The sequence below is a fragment of the Bufo gargarizans genome, chromosome 2, assembly GCF_014858855.1.
Source record: "Bufo gargarizans isolate SCDJY-AF-19 chromosome 2, ASM1485885v1, whole genome shotgun sequence".
Classification (NCBI taxonomy): domain Eukaryota; kingdom Metazoa; phylum Chordata; class Amphibia; order Anura; family Bufonidae; genus Bufo; species Bufo gargarizans.
Genome location: NC_058081.1, coordinates 623,945,162 through 623,966,831, shown reverse-complemented (window position 1 = coordinate 623,966,831; position 21,670 = coordinate 623,945,162). Strand labels below are relative to the sequence as shown.

The 21,670-nt window shown below is 41.1% G+C and overlaps 1 protein-coding gene and 1 long non-coding RNA gene across 10 annotated transcripts in view; one reads left to right on the top strand and one right to left on the bottom strand.

Moving 5' to 3' along the window:
* The window catches only part of PRDM16 (PR/SET domain 16), a 533,907-nt gene extending 523,097 nt beyond the window's left edge, over positions 1–10,810 (bottom strand). For all 9 annotated transcript variants that reach the window (XM_044282118.1, XM_044282126.1, XM_044282119.1 and 6 more), the window contains exon 1: positions 10,700–10,810. In XM_044282118.1, coding sequence (XP_044138053.1) covers positions 10,700–10,736 — 37 coding nt within the window. In that variant the 5' untranslated portion in view covers positions 10,737–10,810. The remainder of the gene's footprint in view (positions 1–10,699) is intronic.
* A 2,955-nt stretch (positions 10,811–13,765) lies between these two features.
* LOC122928852 lies at positions 13,766–17,551 on the top strand. Its single transcript, XR_006387933.1, has 3 exons — positions 13,766–13,850; positions 14,807–15,019; positions 16,917–17,551. It is a non-coding gene; the product is annotated as an uncharacterized LOC122928852 (long non-coding RNA).
* Positions 17,552–21,670: the final 4,119 nt, after the last annotated feature.

Genomic DNA, 21,670 nt, shown 5'->3' with positions numbered 1-21,670 from the left:
GTATTATATTGTGGAACAGCATACTGTAAGGACTATAGAAATCCACTGCATAATAAGCGTCCATAGTAGGGATGAGTGAATCAATTATGAATCGATTCATCTCACCAGCAAAAGTTCTTTACCTGGGCCGTCCCCACAAGTGAAGAAGAATCCCCCTGCATTAACAATGCCGGACAATACGCCCAGTCCTAACAATATGGACTCTGAGTAGCAGCACAGGCGCCAAAGCTCAATTTCAGCTACTGGAGCAGCAGCGGCGCATGTGCCACTACAGTTCTAGCAGCGCATGAACAGTTGCTGCTTTCAAAGCAAAATTTGAGCTTCTACGCCTGTACATAAAGGGATTTAACTGCTGATGGACATTAGAAAAGTGGATAGAACCAGTGGTATAAAGACAGGGAGGAGGTGCGACAGAGCACACATGCTTTATTGGTTTGAGTAATTACAATAATTGCATTTGCTGGAGAGACCTAGTTTGACTTTTGCTATGGGGCCCCATGATTTTCATGTAGGCCCCTGGGTATAGAAAACGATATAATATGAGTTTAGGACACTACATAATATGGGTAGAATATAATATGGGTATGGGGCACTATATAAAATCGGTATAGGACACATATAATATGGGTATTAGACACTATATAATATAGGTATTAGATACTATATAATATAAGTAGAGGTGATTATATGATATGGGTAAAGGGCACTATATAATATGGGTATAATATACTATATAATATTGGTATAGGACACTATATAATATTGGTATAGGACACTATATAATATGGGTATAAGACGCTATAAAATATTGATATAGAGCACTGTAAAATATGGGTATAAGACACTATATAATATAAGTATAGGGCACTAAATAATATGGGTATAGGTCACTATATAATATGGGTATATGGAACTATATAATATGGATAAAGGACACTGTATAATATAGGTATAGGTCACTATATAATATGGGTATAAGATTCTATATAATATAGGTATAGGACACTATATTATATGGGTATAAGTCACTATATAATATAAGTATAGGAAACTATATGATATGGGTATAAGACTATATAATATGGGTATAGGTCACTATATAATATGGGTATAGGTCACTATATAATATGGGTATACAGCACTATATAATATGAATATAGGACACTATATAATATGGGTATATGGCACTATATAATATGGATATTGGACACTATATAATATGGGTATAAGACACTATATAATATAGGTATAGGACACTATGTAATATGGGTATAAGACACTGTATAATATGAGTATGACACTATATAATATAAGTATAGGGAACTATATAATATGGGTATAAGACACTATATAATATGGATATAGGGCACTATATAATATGGGTATAGGGCACTATATAATATGGGTATAGGGCACTATAAAATTGGGGTATAGGACACTACATAATAAGGGTATAGGACACTACATAATTGGGGTATAGGACACTAAATAATTGGGGTGTAGGTCACTACATAATAGAGGTATAGGACACTACATTATAGGGGTATATGACACTATATAATATGGGTATAGGGCACTATATAATTAGAGTATAGGACACTATATAATTGGGGTATAGGACACTATATTATAGGGGTATAGGACACTATATAATTGGGGTATAGGACACTACATAATTAGTGTATAGGTCACTATATTATAGGGGTATAGGACACAACATAATTGGGGTATAGGACACTATATAATTAGTGTATAGGTCACTATATTATAGGGGTATAGGACACTATATAATTGGGGTATAGGACACTACATAATTGGGGTATAGGACACTACATAATTAGTGTATAGGTCACTATATTATAGGGGTATAGGACACAACATAATTGGGGTATAGGACACTATATTATAGGGGTATAGGACACTATATAATTGGGGTATAGGACACTATATAATTGGGGTATAGGACACTACATAATTGGGGTATAGGACACTATATAATTGGGGTGTAGGTCACTACATAATAGCGGTATAGGACACTACAGAATGGGGTATCAGATATTATGTAACAGGAATACATGATATCGTATAATAAGGTATGTAGGATGGTTTGTAATCTGGTGTGGTATACTGATACTAATCTATAATGGGGTTGATATTGGTCACACCTAAAAATGAAGCTCACAAAGCAACAACTGTAAGAGCTAACTCACTAATCCCCTGAACTTTCTCTATAGTGTTAACCCAACACGTGCTGGAAGTTTCTATGCAGAGGCATTTCTCCTGCTGGGAGTCGAGTGCAGAAAGTGGACTTTTCCTCCCCGAGTAGCTCCGTCCCTGGTCTAGCATTACACCCGGCAACGGCTTTGAATTACTCGGCTGCACTGTTGTGAAATACAATCTGTTACATCACATGTGAACATTTCCCATACTGCACACACGCTCGCTCGCCTGCTTTAGGCTAATAATATAGGTTTGTAAAATAATTTGTGTGTACATGTGCCTGTGTGTGGAAGAAGAAGGGGGGGGCATTGTCTTCATAAGAAAGTGCCCTTCGTGTGACCAACAAGGAAGGGGTAGTAATGGCTGAAAAGAATTTCACACAGCTTATGCTGTGGGTCAACACGCGCCCATGTGGATTCTGCAAACACCATTGACTAGGTCCAGCTAAAAGGAGTGATGGGGTGGGGATTTAACCCCTCGAGGCCTAGAAAATCTTGCAAGCATTTCTAATTCACAAGTTCATGCATAGAATATGATCTTACAAGGGAGGGGCCAAAGACAGCTTTCTAATTGCACTTTGAACTAACTACAAGTCCCAGCAGACGCTGGCATACTACATTGGGACTATTGAAAGCAACATGAAGGAGTCTGATGGTGGTGGTGGTGGTAGAAGATGTCTATTAGGCTTGCAATCCAGTTATTATGCTGGACTATTACAAGAAGTTACTCTGGGTGCACATACATCAGTAATGTCTGGGCAGGTTTTTTTTGGGCAGATTTGGACATAGATAAAATATATGTATGCGCACTTAGTGCAGAGGTCCGGTGTCCATAGACTTAGCATGCACCATTGGGCAGGACGAATATGAACCATCCTATAGATAAGGCCTCTTTCACACTACTGTTTTTTTTTTCCGTTTTGCAGGCCGTTTTTTGCGTTCCGTATATGGTCCGTATACGGAACCATTAATTTCAATGGTTCCGGAAAAAAAACAGAATGTACTCCGTATGCATTCCATTTCCGTTTTTCCGTTCCGTTGAGAGATAGAAAATGTCCTATTATTGCCCGCAAATCACGTTCCATGGCTCCATTCAAGTCAATGGGTCCGCAAAAAAAACTTAACACATACGGAAAAGCATCCGTATGTCTTCCGTATCCGTTCCGTTTTTGCGGAACCATCTATTGAAAATGTTATGCACAGACCGATTTTTTCTATGTAATTACTGTATACTGTATATGCCATACGGAAAAACGGAACGGAAAAACGGAATGGAAACGGAAACACAACGGAAACAAAAAAAAAGGAACAACGGATCCGTGAAAAACAGACCGCAAAACACTGAAATAGCCATACGGTCGTGTGAAAGAGGCCTTAGGCTCCATTCACACGTCCGTGGTGTGTTGCGGACCCGCAAATTGCGGATCCGCAACACACCCGCCCGGCACCCCTATAGAAATTCCTATTCTTGTCCGCAAGCTGCGGACAAGAATAGGACATGTTCTATCTTTTGCACAGCTGCGGACCTGAAGTTCGGGGCAGCGCTCTGTAAATGCGGATGCTGACAGCACACTGTGTGCTATCCGCATCCATTCCGTCCCCATAGAAAATGAATGGGTCCGCACCTGTTCCGCAAAATTGCGGAAAGAATGCGGACCCATTTGCGGACGTGTGAATGGAGCCTTACTGTGGGATCACCCCTAGATTCTGTGTTTGAGGGATGCTCAGTCAGATTACCAGACATATGTGAGGGAGACCTATTAGACGCAGCAAGTTTTTTTTTTACGTTTGAATGTATATGATTGATCGCAATCTGACATAGGAAGTCTTGTCACTCCTATCCATGAGGTGGTCACCATAATAAGACTTGTCACTATAATATCACTTATTATAGCAGCGATTATCTCCATCCTAAAATCACCAACCTAAGTCGTTTTTCATCTCACCAGAATAAAATAAACTGCATTTAAAGTCAAAATGTAAAAACCCCTAAAGCGCCATTTGCGTTACCGTGTGGTTGAAACGCAATCTACTGTTCCCTGTTATCAGCCGTCTCTTTCTGAGGAAATTCTGTCTGTAGTGTTCGTCAAAGGGATGACAGGCAGGATGTCCATTAGTAAAAGTGACGCTCCCATTTACGTACCTACATGAGCCTGATATCAGTACCAGCTGCCGGTATGAGGTTTTTGTGGCCCTCTAAATCAGTATATACGCAGATAAATTCACTATAAGACAGAACATCTGAATCTGCCTCCAGGGGTGAAAACATGCATTGTACAGGAAAAGATGTCTATTTTATTCATTCATTCCCAACGGCGTCTCCAAAACCTTTCAGCAGCCTCAGGACATCACACATGGTCAGGTCTGGACTGCCCTAGCATTGTGCCCCTATACCATAGCTATAGGGGGTGTGCATAGGCAGAAATCTCACACAGGTTGTGGTGTCTCTGGGGCCGAAAGCAACCTCTGCCACACAAGAAGACACCAGTGTTATAGATGGCACACGGTAGGGGGAGGCCCCGCTATAGATTATACATTGGGGTCCAAGGGGCTTCTTGTTATTAGACCTCTGCATTGTAGTACAGGAGGGTATCAATACAAGAACCCATATGAGCTATGAACTGAGGCCTACTACCAGACAAAGCATGGACTATAGTTCTCCATCTTGAATGGCCTGCTGGGTGTTGCATTTTGCCAAGTTATAAATCCTTTAGCTCTATGTAGACGTTTGGTTACTCATGCTATACCATCCATAGAACTGGGGTAAGCATGGCTATCTCCAAACCTTCTCATATAGTGACATGTCAGGCCACCCACAACACTGAAGATGTTCACCCTGTTAAGAGACAATTTACTTGACTCCAAAATTAGATTAAAATCTAAACAAACTGCTGCAAAATTACAGAATCAGACAATTTTTTTCTTCTTTGAGCCTAATTATACATCTCGTTGATTACTGGAACAGAAACACTTAGTATCCTCTAATTGCTTGAATAAATAGAAAGGATGCTAATAACATTCATTGGAGACATTCGGGACATGGTAAAATATTAGGTTGGCCACTAAGTAGATGCTAAATGATTGCATTTCAACAAGGAGGCATTGGGAGAATGTGCCCATAGCTCAGACCTTCAGCGGTGACTGAAATATTGTGCAACTGGTGCTCAAACAGTAGCTACTGTATACCAACCCCGGCAGGTTAATGCTGATTGATTTGTCAGCTTACAGGACACACAGGCGGAGACCCACAGATAGGTAATCCCATACATACCACTGTGGCCATACTGTATATAGGTAAGGCCAAAATAAAGTGCAGTCTGTTATGAAGCTCCCATATCCGTGCCCTCTCCCTGGTGGTATCTGGCATATAGAACTTGCACCATATTTATCAATTGCGTTGCGACAATTTTTATAGGTACCGCCTAATTACAGCAGTTATTAGGGATGAGCGACTTTCATATATTGAAATTCGTTTTCGGTTCGTGTGGTGACGTTTACCGAATTGCGTTATGGATTCCGTTACCTATGCTGGAGTCCTCTCCTGCATAACGAGAAACGGGACGGATCCGTTATGCTGGCCATAGACTTCTATTATGACGGAATGAATAACGGAAGGCCTCTAAAGGCATGGAGAATTGCGTTATGGTCCGTGGTAACGGAATCCATAACGCAATTCAGTAAATACCACAACCCGAACCGAAAACTAATTTTAAAATATGAAATTCGCTCATCCCTAGCAGTTATGGCTCCAAAAGATCGACTACATGTAAAACCTGGGGGAGAGATGTTTATACATGCCCTGCAACTTTAAGAAATGTCCCCGAGACGCAACCATTCCCAGCAGCCTATGACAAAGTAATGTGCAGCCTATAGAAATGATACATGGCCATGTGACTAGAAGGTATAGCCTTAAAACCCGGCCCACAGATTTCATTTGGAACTGGTGTTTTTTACCCTTAAAAAATATATATATTTTTTGGACACCTGCAGTTTTTGCTGTGTTTTTTCTGTTGCATTTTTGTGGTGTTTTTTTGCACACAGGGTGTTGCACCACTACAATTTTCTTTACGGAGTTTTTTATTTCCTATGCAGAAAGCATTGACAAAATGCCTGAAAAAATGCCAAGAGCTACAGCATGCTTCATATTTCAAAGACGCAGGAAAGACAAAAAGCATCACCTAATTATTAAAAACACCTGAAAAAGCACTTGTCTGTTCTGCATTTCATGTTTTCCATAGACCTTCAGCTAATGACTGGAGCTGGCATTTTTACAGTAAAAAAATTAATAAAAAAATGCAGGTGCAAAAAACACCACTAAAAACATAAAAGTGCAAAGAAACAACAAAAGCTAAATGTGAAAGCAGCCTAAGGCCTCTTGCACACGACCGTGTGGCTTTTTCTGTATTTAGCGTTCTGCTAAAACAGCTCCGCAAAAAATACGGATGACGTCCATGTGCATTCCGTTTTTTTGCAGAACGGAACAGCTGGCCCCTGATAGAACAGTCCTATCCTTGTCCGTTATGCAGACATTAATAGGACATGTTCTATCTATAAACGGAATGGAAATACGGAAACGGAAGGCATACGGAGTACCTTCTGTTATTTTTTTGGCGGATTCATTGAAATAAATGGTTTCGTATACGGAACTAAAAAAATGGAACATAAACTAAAAAATAAATAAATTTGTGTGCCAGAGGCCTTAGGATGTTTCCCCTGCGAGCAAATCCAATAGATCTAGTGTATATTGCAACCTAAGGAGCATAATGCTATATTTCATAATAATATAGATGTATTGTGGAGATACTAGGATGGCACTGTATAAATATTATTGCTATGCTGATTAATACTAGAGTGGCCCTAGGGCTATTGCAGTTATTAGTAGAAGTAGTGTTAGTAGTAGTGGTATAGCGGTATTATCATTTTTACAGTAATTATTATTAGTACCAGTGGTGGTAATATTGATATAGTAGTAGTATTTGCTGTACTAGCAGTGCTGTGGTGGTGTTATCACTGATATTACTGTTATTATTAGCTGTGTTAGATATGGTGGTAGTGTTAGAATTGTTAGTATTACTGGATATTAGTACTATTGATTGTAGAAGCAGAAGAGGCAATATTGATTGAGTCTTATTTTAAGTGGTTGTTGAAGTATTATAGTTATTTGTAGTGGTAAAGCAGGGCTTTATTATTAGTAGTATTATTTTTAGAACTGGTAATATTCATGTTTCATTCATTCATTATTAGTTTTAGCATTACTATTATGGATAATGATCATCATCATTACCAACACCATTACTTCTTATCCTATAGTTTATTGGAATGTCTCTTCTAAGGAAACTGATGTAACAGATGGTTACCAAGTAGAGTGTGTAATCAGCAAAGTTCCTTCACCATCAGCAGCCAGAAGACAACAAACTGCTTCATTTCAGCACAGAGGCTGGCAGATACACAACAAGGGTCATTTATACCCGGACTGTCCCCAGCATTTCATTTGTCTTGTCTCAAATTTGACAACAGATCTGATTTTCCTGACAAGGAAACATCAATGAACCTTTTCTGTGCAAGCCAAATACTGTTTCAGCATAAAGTCCAAATAAAGTTACTGCTGGTCCTCCCAAAGCCTGTGCCCATAGCCTCTCTGTGCACTGAGGGGGGCACAGTCCAGGCACGGGGAGCTAAGTCTGCACCCAAACCAGAGAGTGGGCAGGTGGGCTGCAGCATCTCTCACCTTGGATATGAACCGCAGGAACCTACTCTTTCTTTCTTTCTTTCTTTCTTTCTTTTTCTCTCTATCTAAAGGTTCTGCATACAACTGCATATTATTAGCTGCTGCCTCTGCTACACTGAGCTCAGAGCCATACAGTTATATAGTAATTTGAGGAATCAGAACTTCTCCAAGACTGAAACATGCGTTTACAAGGTTGAGACCTGGAACAAAGGAGCAAACACCTTCCAAATAACTGGAGCCCAAAGTCTAAGGAACCTGCAGCCCAAAGACCCCCAAGCCTGCACCTCACACAAGCCGACCCCCGACCAAACACCGTGTGCAGTGCACCAGGAGCCGGTCACAGCAGATACGATCACATAGAGGATCCTAGAGGATCTGTTGTAGTCATAGAATGAGTGCATCAGGACTGGCAATGGTCTTCTTATATATTAGGAGATTTGTAGAAATCTTTTTCCTTCAATGATCAATATTATGACATAATAAGAAATAGTATAATCAGTGCAGGAGGCGTTTTATTACTTGTAGATAACTGATAGGACGTTAGTACACACTCACCTATTCCTGGATATCAACTGAAGACATTGTTACATTGCATTACACTAATCATCCAGGTACAACTATAATATCAGAGGCAAATGAGAAGAGATTTACATATATATATAAATATATATATATCCTATCAAGGACTTTTATATAAACTGTCTTTGTCTACTTTAACAGTATACAGTTTACAAGAGTGTTTAGTCACATACACACAGATAGATATATATATATAATATATATATATATATATATACACACACACACAGAGATATATATATATATATATTAATATATACACACACATATATATATATATTAATATATACACACACATACATATATATATATATATATATATATATATACATATACAGAAGGGCACTTTACTCTTCAGTTCTGCATCATTACTGTATAGTGTAATGGATTTCTATGACCGCAATGCCAGGTCTCGCACTATATATATATATATATATATATATATATATATATATATATATATATATATACCTGCATGTGTCTCCTCACCTAGCAGCAATCTAGAGGCTCTGCTCCTGCTTTCCTCCTGTGCAGTCTCAGGGGATGAAGAAACCTTAGCTCCAGGCTACTGTTTTGAACTGTGATCCCTAAAATCCTTCTCAGAAACCCCATAAAACGCTGGGGCCTTGTACTGCACGAGACACCTGATTCCAATCAGTCCTCACTCTCCCGAAATCACAGACCCCATACTGGAGGATCGGGGGCCGCAGATGCTGAATTTCTCTCTAAATGATTACATTGCCTTCAACACTGATTCATTCTCCTTGGTTAAATCCCTGGTTAATTATTTCAGGGCAACAAAATGCGAATAATAATAATAATAATAATAAAAAATTATTTAATCACAATTTAACACAACTATCAAAATATTTTCCGAAATTCACAAATGCTTTTATTTTCTAAACACGTTTTTTTTTAATCTAAATACTTCGATCTAGTTTGCTCCAGGGTAATTGCGATGTCTGAATATGAATGAATTCTAGGAGCACAATCAGGGAGGAAATAGTGGCCCTGGGCCCTGGAGCTGACCATTGATTCCAGCTCCTCTCCCGGAACAGCTGCGCCTGTAGTAAGTGGAGGTTAATGTGTCACTTCTGCCAGCATTCCTGTATACAGGGCCCTGGCTGCCGGGGAACTTCAGAAGTTTTTTTAGAAAGTTGCCCTCCCTACCTGCAATGGACCAGAGAGAAGTAAAATAAAAGAATAAACGCACATACTGCACTGTATGACCGATGCCTACCAGCGATCTTAAAATGAGAACAGCAACATAAAAAAAGCAAATAGAATACACCATTTAAACGAACATTAAAAAGAATCGAATCGATTACAAGCAAACCCCAAAAATGCTCTGCAGTGTTACTACTTCCCTCCTGTGCACCAATCAGTGAATAGATGACTGGGCCAGTGAACACAAAAGCCACATTGAAACAGAAAGTAAAACGCATTTGACAGGACTGAATTGTGCAGCTTAATCCGAAACCGCAGCGACAAGCGGTGATCACAGACCCCAATAATATTAATAATCCTAATCTCTGCACATAATCCAATGTGAATGCAGCCATAGGAATAGACAGCAGATTACAATGCACCCCAGCCCCCCTCCTCCCCACATACATACACACACATCCCCGTCCCCCACCCCATCCTAAATGACCCAATGCACAGAGACAAGGCAGCCTGGATGCAGAGAGAAGGCGCCGCTGGAGCCGGGTCCCGGGGCTGCTGGTGCCGCTCCCCTCTCTGTACATGGACTCTGCTCCCTCTCCTCCTTATGTCCTGGGCAGCCCTCTAGCGCCCACTATTTCTACAGCCAGGAATATAATTTCACAACACTTGGAAGGATTCAATAAAGAGAAAAAAAAAAAGTTGCTCTCCCTCTCGTCAACTTTTCGATAAGTTTCCTCGTTCCATTTATTTGGCCTTTTCAGGGTCCCACATGAGATCCAGAGGAGCGGGGAGAGGTCTGAGCTGTGGGGGCTGCGGCCGGAGAGAGGTCCCTGCTCTGCAGAGGGGGCACACCGGCCAATGATCAGCTATGCAGAGGCTGCAGCACAAGAAGGGGGGAAGGTGCTGCTGGCGTCCCTGCACCAGCTCATCTGTCTACAGGGATCCAGCAGGGAAGGGGATCAGTGGATCACCAGGGTGCACAGGAGAGAAAGGGAAAGCTGCTTACTTTTGGCCAGTTTCCGCGCCCTCGCCTTGGATCTCATCTTGTCGGCTTGTAGATTTCTCTTCTCCTCCTTGAGCCCAGAAGCAAGCTACACACTATCTTCATCTCATAAGCATTGTCAGTTTGGACACCTTTGCACATGCGCACAGAGCATTCAATCTGACACCCTCGCCAGGACTAAGAAAGTTTCCAGTGTAATCATCATCATCATCAGGTTTTTTTGTCCTCTTCAGATCACTTATCTCCCCCCCTCGGCTTCTCCCTCCCTGCTCTCCAGCTCCTGCTCTGTACTGCCTCTTTAAGAAAAATCACATCTTACTCAGTGCAATTGGCCCCTGGATTGTGTACGATTAAGGACCCAGGTACCAGTCAGAGGGATACGAGGAATATGCAGGATCCTTTCTGATAACTTTGTTACATTGTTGCATGTTCTGTAGACGATTTCTTTCTGATTGCCATGTAATGCATACTCTCAGTGCTTGCTTCCATTTATAGTTGTATCCATGATCTGATCATATTTGACTTTATCACTTTTTTATATTGACAGGATGACATTTCCCCCACAGCAGATCCTCTACCTCTGGGCTCCATCTAATTTATTAACCATTACATTTAAGATGATTTCGAGCATAAGTAAATGCTCCCGGTTTTCTATAGGAAGCAAAGAAGAAGGAGATGTTGGGGGCACTGATCCTTAACCCCTTCCCTACCAGGGGACTGCGCAGCACAATCAATGCTATTTCATCCATCACTAACTAGGGCACTCTACAGACTGGGGCAGTCACTGACAGTGTGTACTCTATAGACTGGGGCAGTCACTGACAGTGTGGACTCTATAGACTGGGGCAGTCACTGACAGTGTGGACTCTATAGACTGGGGCAGTCACTGACAGTGTGTACTCTATAGACTGGGGCAGTCACTGACAGTGCTTACTCTATAGACTGGGGCAGTCACTGACAGTCAGTGTGGACTCTATAGACTGGGGCAGTCACTGACAGTATGGACTCTACAGACTGGGGCAGTCACTGACAGTGTGGACTCTACAGACTGGGGCAGTCACTGACAGTGTGGACTCTATAGACTGGGGCAGTCACTGACAGTGTGGACTCTATAGACTGGGGCAGTCACTGACAGTGTGTACTCTATAGACTGGGGCAGTCACTGACAGTGCTTACTCTATAGACTGGGGCAGTCACTGACAGTGTGGACTCTATAGACTGGGGCAGTCACTGACAGTATGGACTCTACAGACTGGGGCAGTCACTGACAGTGTGGACTCTACAGACTGGGGCAGTCACTGACAGTGTGGACTCTATAGACTGGGGCAGTCACTGACAGTTTGGACTCTACAGACTGGGGCAGTCACTGACAGTGTGGACTCTATAGACTGGGGCAGTCACTGACAGTATGGACTCTACAGACTGGGGCAGTTACTGACAGTGTGAACTCTAGAGACTGGGGCAGTCACTGACAGTGTGGACTCTATAGACTGGGGCAGTCACTGACAGTGTGGACTCTATAGACTGGGGCAGTCACTGACAGTCAGTGTGGACTCTATAGACTGGGGCAGTCACTGACAGTGTGGACTCTATAGACTGGGGCAGTCACTGACAGTCAGTGTGGACTCTATAGACTGGAGCAGTCACTGACAGTATGGACTCTACAGACTGGGGCAGTCACTGACAGTGTGGACTCTACAGACTGGGGCAGTCACTGACAGTGTGGACTCTATAGACTGGGGCAGTCACTGACAGTGTGGACTCTATAGACTGGGGCAGTCACTGACAGTGTGGACTCTATAGACTGGAGCAGTCACTGACAGTATGGACTCTACAGACTGGGGCAGTCACTGACAGTGTGGTCTCTATAGACTGGGGCAGTCACTGACAGTGTGAACTCTATAGACTGGGGCAGTCACTGACAGTGTGGACTCTATAGACTGGGGCAATCACTGACAGTCAGTGTGGTCTCTATAGACTGGAGCAGTCACTGACAGTCAGTGTGGACTCTATAGACTGGGGCATTCACTGACAGTGTGGACTCAATAGACTGGAGCAGTCACTGACAGTCAGTGTGGTCTCTAAGACTAGGGCAGTCACTGACAGTCAGTGTGGACTCTATAGACTGGGGCAGTCACTGACAGTCAGTGTGGACTCTATAGACTGGGGCAATCACTGACAGTCAGTGTGGTCTCTATAGACTAGGGCAGTCACTGACAGTCAGTGTGGACTCAATAGACTGGGGCAGTCACTGACAGTCAGTGTGGACTCTATAGACTGGGGCAGTCACTGACAGTCAGTGTGGACTCTATAGACTGGGGCAGTCACTGACAGTCAGTGTGGGCTCTATAGACTGGGACAGTCACTGACAGTCAGTGTGGACTCTATAGACTGGAGCAGTCACTGGCAGTCAGTGTGGACTCTATAGACTGGGACAGTCACTGACAGTCAGTGTGGACTCTATAGACTGGAGCAGTCACTGGCAGTCAGTGTGGACTCTATAGACTGGGACAGTCATTGACAGTCAGTGTGGACTCTATAGACTGGAGCAGTCACTGACAGTCAGTGTGGACTCTATAGACTGGAGCAGTCACTGGCAGTCAGTGTGGACTCTATAGACTGGGACAGTCATTGACAGTCAGTGTGGACTCTATAGACTGGAGCAGTCACTGACAGTCAGTGTGGACTCTATAGACTGGGACAGTCACTGACAGTCAGTGTGGTCTCTATAGACTGGGATAGTCACTGACAGTCAGTGTGGGCTCTATAGACTGGAGCAGTCACTGACAGTCATTGTGGACTCTATAGACTGGGACAGTCATTGACAGTCAGTGTGGACTCTATAGACTATAGACTGGAGCAGTCATTGACAGTGAGTGTGGTCTCTATAGACTAGGGCAGTCACTGACAGTCAGTGTGGTCTCTATAGACTGGGACAGTCATTGACAGTCAGTGTGGTCTCTATAGACTGGGACAGTCACTGACAGTCAGTGTGGTCTCTATAGACTGGGACAGTCACTGACAGTCACTGTGGTCTCTTTAGACTGGGGCAGTCACTGACTATGGGTTGTTTTTTGTTATTATAGCAATAAACTTTTTATAGGGATATGTTTGTCTACCCTGATCTGATGCTTCTTCTGATTCTTCTCTCTGGGTAAGTCCTTCATCTCTGTTTTGCAGCTATTGTGAAACTGTCAGTCACCTATGTTACCCTGTGTAGTTAAATAACCCCATCCCCCATTTCTTATTACTTGTATGCAATGCAGAAATAAGCAGAATATTTTAAAGAGCCCAAAATGCATTAGTGCATAGTCTGTTAATGTCTAATCCTTCACCAGGACTGTAGACGGGGATAGGACTTGCAGCCAAGGTTATCTCCCAGGGAAGGTGATATTCTGGAGTAATGATCTATTGGAGGTGCAGACTATGCCTCACCTATAATCTGCCCCACTATAGCACACTGCCCTGGAAGCTGCTGGGGATTCCCTTATGGTCCTGGAAGAAGTTTCCTTCTGGGGATCCAGTCCAAGCACAATGTTTAATATCCAAACATGTATAGATTTAGAATAAATACCAGAGTCTCCAAGAAATCAGCCGCAGTTTGTGATAGAGGCAGCGAAATACTGCAGGTTATAGCAAGTGCATTAGACTGGATGTGGAAAGGACATCATCATGTCATTAATGAAATGTACTGAGAAGTCAGAAAATAGATTTCACTTGTCAGATGACTTTGCCATACTGGGGATGGGTGGGTAGATAGATAATAGATAGATAGATAGATAGATAGGTAGATAGATAATAGATAGATAGATAATATATAGATAGATAATAGATAGATAGATAGATAGATAGATAGATAGATAATAGATAGATAGATAGATAGATAGATAGATAGATAGATAATAGATAGATAGGTAGATAATAGATAGATAATAGATAGACAGATAGATAGATAGATAGATAGATAGATAGATAGATAGATAATAGACGATTGAGGATGAGCTGACATGGGACTGTATAGTAGTACCATGTATTCACCTTTGCACCTGTAGATATCAGAATTATACCAATGAAGCAGAAACAGAATTTACCTTGAATTTTTACTTGCAGACAGTCCAGAATTGATACAAAGTAAATTCAGCATTCTGACTACCAGGGAAGCAAAGAGCAAAGAAAGGCTTCTGCTGTAAAACTGCTCTGCCCTATGTAACAACAATGGCAATACCTGCCATACAATACAGCTGTATGCACACTGCACAGACCACGGCGGGGATGAGAACCACAAGCCAGGAACACAGGCTGGATATATGGAAGAAGGCACAGGTATATAGCATTAAAATAGAATACCATACAGAACCCTAAATGAAACACATAACATACTATAAATGACACGAAACCCATACATACACAACAGAACACATCTCATAACCTACAATAGATTACATTAAACACAACTCAAAAACACAGTACACGTGATACACAATCAATGACACAGACAGCACATGTATTATATAAAACACAACCGAAAGAAAACGAACACAGCACATAATATACAATAAATGATACAGAACACGTCACATGACATATAATAAATTATACAGAACACAGCACATAATATACAATAAATGATACAGAACACAACACACAACATACGAACACAACACATAATATACAATAAATGATACAGAACTCAGCACATAATATACAGTAAATAATACAGAACACAACACATAATATAAAACAGAACACAGCTCATAACATACAATGACATAAAAACACAGCATATAATATACAATAAATGATACAGAACACAGCACATAACATAATACAGAACACAGCACATATCATAATACAGAACATAGCACATACCATACAATAAATGATACAGAACACAACATACAATCAGTGACAGAATACAGCACATAATATGCAATAAATGATACAGAGCACAGCACATAACATAATACAGAAGATAGCACATAACATAATACAGAACACAGCACATAACATACAATAAATGATACAGAACACAACATACAATCAGTGATACAGAATTACAGCACATAACATACAATAAATGATACAGAACACAGAACACAACATACAATCACTGATACAGAATACAGCACATAATATACAATAAATGATACAGAACACAGCACATAACATACAATAAATGTTACTGAATACAGCAGCACATAATATACAATAAATGACACCAAACAAAGCAATACATTGCATAAAACACAGCTGAAACAAAACACAGAAGACAGCACATAACCCAAAGATAACGAACACAGCACATATCAATCAATGACAGCACAACCCATATAATAAAATACATTAAACATACAACAGGAAACAAAACACAGGGAAGAAAACATGACAATCAATGGATGACATAAAATATACACAACAGACTACAATGACATAAAACACAACACAGCAGACAGTAAATCATATAAAACACACAACAGAAAACTAAACCACAGAACACAGCACATAAAATACAATGCATGACATAAAACACAGATTTTTTTTATAATACTAATATTAATGATAATGATAATCATACAAAACGCACCACAACACATACCAGACAATTAACGACACAAATGCAAAACGACGCAGCACAGCAATCAGTACAGTATAGAAAAGGGTCCAAATAACGAGCACAGGCTGATTACATGGGGCACAACACAAATGAATGCGATTCTGCAGCAAAGAAAACGACACACACCGCAGCACCTAACGCCAAACACAACACAACCCGATGCGAGATAGAAAAATACATAAATCGTAGAGAACACACAGGACAAATAAAAAGCACAATAATGTACAGAATATAAAATGTACAAAACACATGGCACAAAATGCTAATAAACGAACACAGAAGACACAAAGCGCAGGGAGTAGCAAAACAAAACTTAAGAAATCAAACATAATGCACACAGCAATAGGCAGATATACAGCACATAAAATACCGCAGCTACAACTGTAGGGTTAGAACAAGTATTCTCACAAAATGTAAAATAATAGTTGTAAAGTGTATTTATTAAGAGCAGCAGAATGCAGTCCGGTAATGCCCGGATACTGGGAGTGATGCGACATGTGCACGGGACTGAGCGCCAGTTTGTGATAACTGTTAGTATTTGTCGGGTTTCATGAATGAACAGTGTTTGCCTTCCTATAACCAGAGCTCTCTGCTCACTTCCTATAGGCACGTAGTGTGAAGAGGAAGGGACCGGCACATACAGGGTGCAGGGAAGGGGCCAACATCCCCGGGGACTGGAGATCCTCTAATGTTCCCAGTCCGAGCACTCACTGCTCCAGCTCTGCGACATCACAGGACCGGGTGCGACATTATAAGGACACGTCTGTAGGGGCAACATCATAGAAAGGGAATTTTCCGTGTGATTCTTCCTCCGCTTATTACACTGTGATACAAGCGAATTGCTCCCTTCCTGGAAAACGTGTGTCTGTATGAAAATAATGTATCTGCTGTGTGTATGGGTCTCTATATATCTATCTGTACGTGTGTGCATGCTTGTATATGGCCCTTGTATTTGTGTGTGTGATCCTTTGGCTTTGTTGTGTACATTTATGTGTCTGTGCTACCTGTAATAGAGCTGTATACTAATAGAGGGAAATGTCCAGTCTCTGCCACAATCATAGACCTGCATTGTACAACCATAGACCTGCATTGTACAGCTGAACAATCCATCTTATTTAAATGCATTATCTATCTATCTATCTATCTATCTATCTATCTATCTACCTATTGTATAGCTATCTTTCTAATATATATTTATTATCTATCTGTATTATATCTATCTAATCATATCTATCTATCTATCTATCTATCTATCTATCATCTATCTCATATCTATCTATCTATCTATCTATCTATCTATCTATTATATATATATCTTTCTAATATCTATTTATTATCTATCTGTATTCTATCTATCTATCATCTTCTATCTTTCTATTATCTATCTATCTTCTATATATTGTCTATCTATCTGTCTGTCTGTCTGTCTATCTATCTATCTATCTATCTATCTATCTATCTATCTACCCCGTGCCCCTGTTTGAGGATAAGAGAATATTTGTATAGTATTATTTGGCAGTAATGTCTGTTTTTTCTTTGGGTTCTGTCTGAGGTTTGCAATGAGACAAAACGTTTTCTGCAGATTTTCTGAGGTGCAACAAAACGTAAACCATTGTACGTTACAAGCATACTAAACATTAATTTGTTACTAATAAAGCAAAATACTTCATCATCATCATCATCATTTCTAGGCAGCGCTGAGACAACCTGCCTGGTGAGGAGGCAGTGACTGCGGCAATGCGCTGATTGTCCGGACGCTGAGAACCAATAAACCGCATCCTGGCTCATCTGCTACTTATTATTTCCTTGTAGAGAAAAAAAATGTAAAATAAATACTAATACGGCATACAGGACTCGTAACAGGTCTCCCTGGATATTTACTATTTGCTAATGGCTTCGTTCACTTTTGTGGCATAATTAGAAAGTATTTTAATTGAGTTCAGGACCCCTGGCTGTCTGAGTGCTGCCCATAATCCCGAGAAGTTGTATGGGGCAGGAGCCCCGGGTAAAGTGAGGCATTAACCCGAGCTCTCATTCCAGGGAAACTGCAGGAATTTCCCTTCATCCAGTCTGGAGCTGAGGTCTTAGGGTTGGTATATATATACATATATACACACATATATATATATACACATCCCCTTCCGTGTGCTTCCCATATGTACGATACAAGATGCGCCAGGAAACGCGCGGCTCCTATTCTGCGCCATTCTCCCGCCTCCTTTGTATGTAATAAATACAAATGTGCAATTAGAAGAGCCCCGGTTATTGCCCCTTCTATTCAGCGCTGTGAACAAGGATTAACCCCTTATAATAAGGGCCCTGTTAATGTATACATAGCCCGGGGTGGATATTAATCACCTCGGGTTTTCTTCCTTTTTGTGTTTGTTTTTTTTGTTCACAATTGCAAAAATGGTTTGGACGCCTGCCAAAAAGTATGATTTCAATTAAGGGGATTTGGTGGTCGAGGGGGGCACTGGCAGGTATTGTGCCGGCTCCTGGGTTTTGTTTCAGGAGAAAGGATTCAGCTGAAGTCTCAGCCACTGGGAGACCCCCTTTTATTTAAGGAACTGCTGGGTCTATTGGTTTGCAGGAATGAAACAACAAGAGGAGAGGAACTGGGGAGAGAAGGGGATGTCTGCCCTCACCATGCCAGGCAGATAGATCCAGATAGGCAGCCATGATTACACCATTATAATAGGAACAGTGGCTGCCAATCTGGTGCCCTTCTCCTATTACAGCCTGCAGACCCCCTTCAAGGACAGGTACTGAGAACAAGCCACATGCCCAAAACAGGTCTTTTCAGTGGTCCCCAACCTGTGTCTCATGAGATACTACAACTCCCACACTAGGAGTTGTAGTTTCCCAAGGGCCAGAGAATGGCAGGGGCATTCATCTAAGGGCTCATGCACACGACAGTATTTTGCGTTCAGTATACTGGCCGTTTTTTGAGTTCAGTATGCGGTACATATACTGAACCATTCATTTCATGTCTCCGTGTGCTTTTCCGTTCCAGTGTTTCCGTACCGTGAAAAGATAGAACATGTCCTATTCTTGTCCGCAAATCACGGTGCTTGGCTCCATTCAAGTCAATGGGTCCGCAAAAAAGAACAGAACCCATACGGAAATGCATCCGTATGTCTTCCGTATCCGTTCCGTTGTTGCGGAACCATCTATTGAAAATGTTATGCCCAGCCTAATTTTATCTATGTAATTACTGTACATGGTATATGGCCCCTTTCACACAACCATATGGCTTTTTCAGTGTTTTGCGGACCGTTTTTCACAGATCCGTTGTTCCGTTTTTTCTTTCCGTTGTGTTTGCGTTTCTGTTCCGTTTTTTCCGTATGCCATATACAGTATACAGTTATTACATAGAAAAAATTGGTCTGGGCATAAAATTTTCAATAGATGGTTCAGCAAAAACGGAACGGATATGGAAGACATATGGATGCATTTCTGTATGTGTCCCATTTTTTTAGCGAACCCATTGACTTGAATGGAGCCACGAAACGTGATTTGCGGACAATAAAAAGGACAAGACTCAAAATGTAGCGGAACGGAAATGCAGATATATGGAAACAGAATGCTCACGGAGTACATTCCATTTTTTTTGCGGACCCATCGAAATGAATGTTCCGTATACGGAACGCAATAAACGGCCCATATACGGAACACAAAAAATGTTCGTGTGAACGAGCCCTATGGCATACAGAAGAACGCTATGGAAAAACGGAAAGGAAACGGAAACACAACGTAAACAAAAAACGGAACAACGGATCCATAAAAAACGGACTGCAAAACACTGAAAAAGCCATACGGTCGTGTGCATGAGCCCTTACAGTTTGGATTGAATATTTCAGAGACTACAGAGGTAATACAGCTTCACCTAATAAAGGTTATTCATTGAATCAATTCCTCTCTGTTTTCAAGACATTTTCTTGCAGAATTTGAATAGAAACCTTCATTTTTTACTTTCAGTGGATAAAAGTCTGTCCCAGGGAGTCTCAGGGTATGTTCACATAGAGTATTTTCTGTGCTGCATTTTTTTGGTGTGGCTTTTCAACCTGACCATTGTCAATGGGAATTGTGGATATGGATTCCAGAATGGACGGATTCCCCATTGAAATCAATAGGGAAATTCTGCATATGTTGTTGGCACAGATTTTAGGTGCGGAGCTGCGTACCTGTGTGTCCATCACATGGCCAGGACAGATTTTTATCCACTGCAGTAAACAATGAAGAGTCCTACTGAATGACAGCAAGCAGAGATCTTGTATATAATTTTATGAAAAAATGTATATGAAACATTATATATGAAAAACAACCTTTTTTTTTCCTGAATCCCGAGAACCCTTTTATACTCAGTAATTGGTTTTTATGGTGGTTTCAAAGTCCTATAACGGTCCTAACAGACATAATTTTGGCTGCGGTGGTTCTTTATATATTTTTTTCACTAGTACCAAAACAGTAACATTTACTTTTTTTTGGGCCACCTGCATTTTTTTGCCACATTTCTTTGTGGTGCTTTTTTTTAATTTTTTTGTATATGGTCTGTCTTGCCACTAGCATTTTCTTCATGGCTCTTTCTTCACCTATCGAGAAAATGTCAAAAACGCCTGCAAAAATGCCAAAAAATTACATCTAATTAGTAATCAACTAAAATGCCAGGAGCAAAAAAAAACGCGTGTGTGTCCTGTATTTCAGGAGGTCTTCAGTTAATACCAGGAGCTGGCGTTTTTGCAGAACAAAATGGCAGTGCAAGAAAACATAAAAGTACAGAAAAACCTACACACTAAAGCACAAAATCCATGGGCAAAAAACACCAGAAACAAAGCCACCTGTGGCATCATGCATAAGGCTGGCACTGCATGTGTGGTGGACCACAAGTCTCAGAAAAGTCATGCGGCCATTTTAGAGCTGTGATTTGGCTGTAAAAACGCCACCAAATTGCTGAAAAGTCACAGGCAATTCGCGGTCTGACAGAACTTGCACTGTGATCCATAGCGGCTTAATCGCAACCTGTCACCAGAAATCCAACAGTGTTGGATTATCTGTGACTGTAGCGCCGTGGTATGTTACTTGTCCCATCACGACCCTCTAGAGTCGCCATGTGATCTTCTTCTCACTATAATAACCAAAGTGCTGCGTATGTAGACTTTAAAATACATTTTTATACATTTTATAAAAATTTTAAGTAACTCCGAGTAGCGGCCTTTTGGACCCAAAAATGCAGCAATAATGACACCGAATCCATAACAAAACACTGTGCGAAACCAGCAGCATGTGACTACACAGCCAGCGCCCTCCATATGAAGGATCTGCGCTCTTATGTTATACAGCTGGGATCAGTCCGGAGTTAA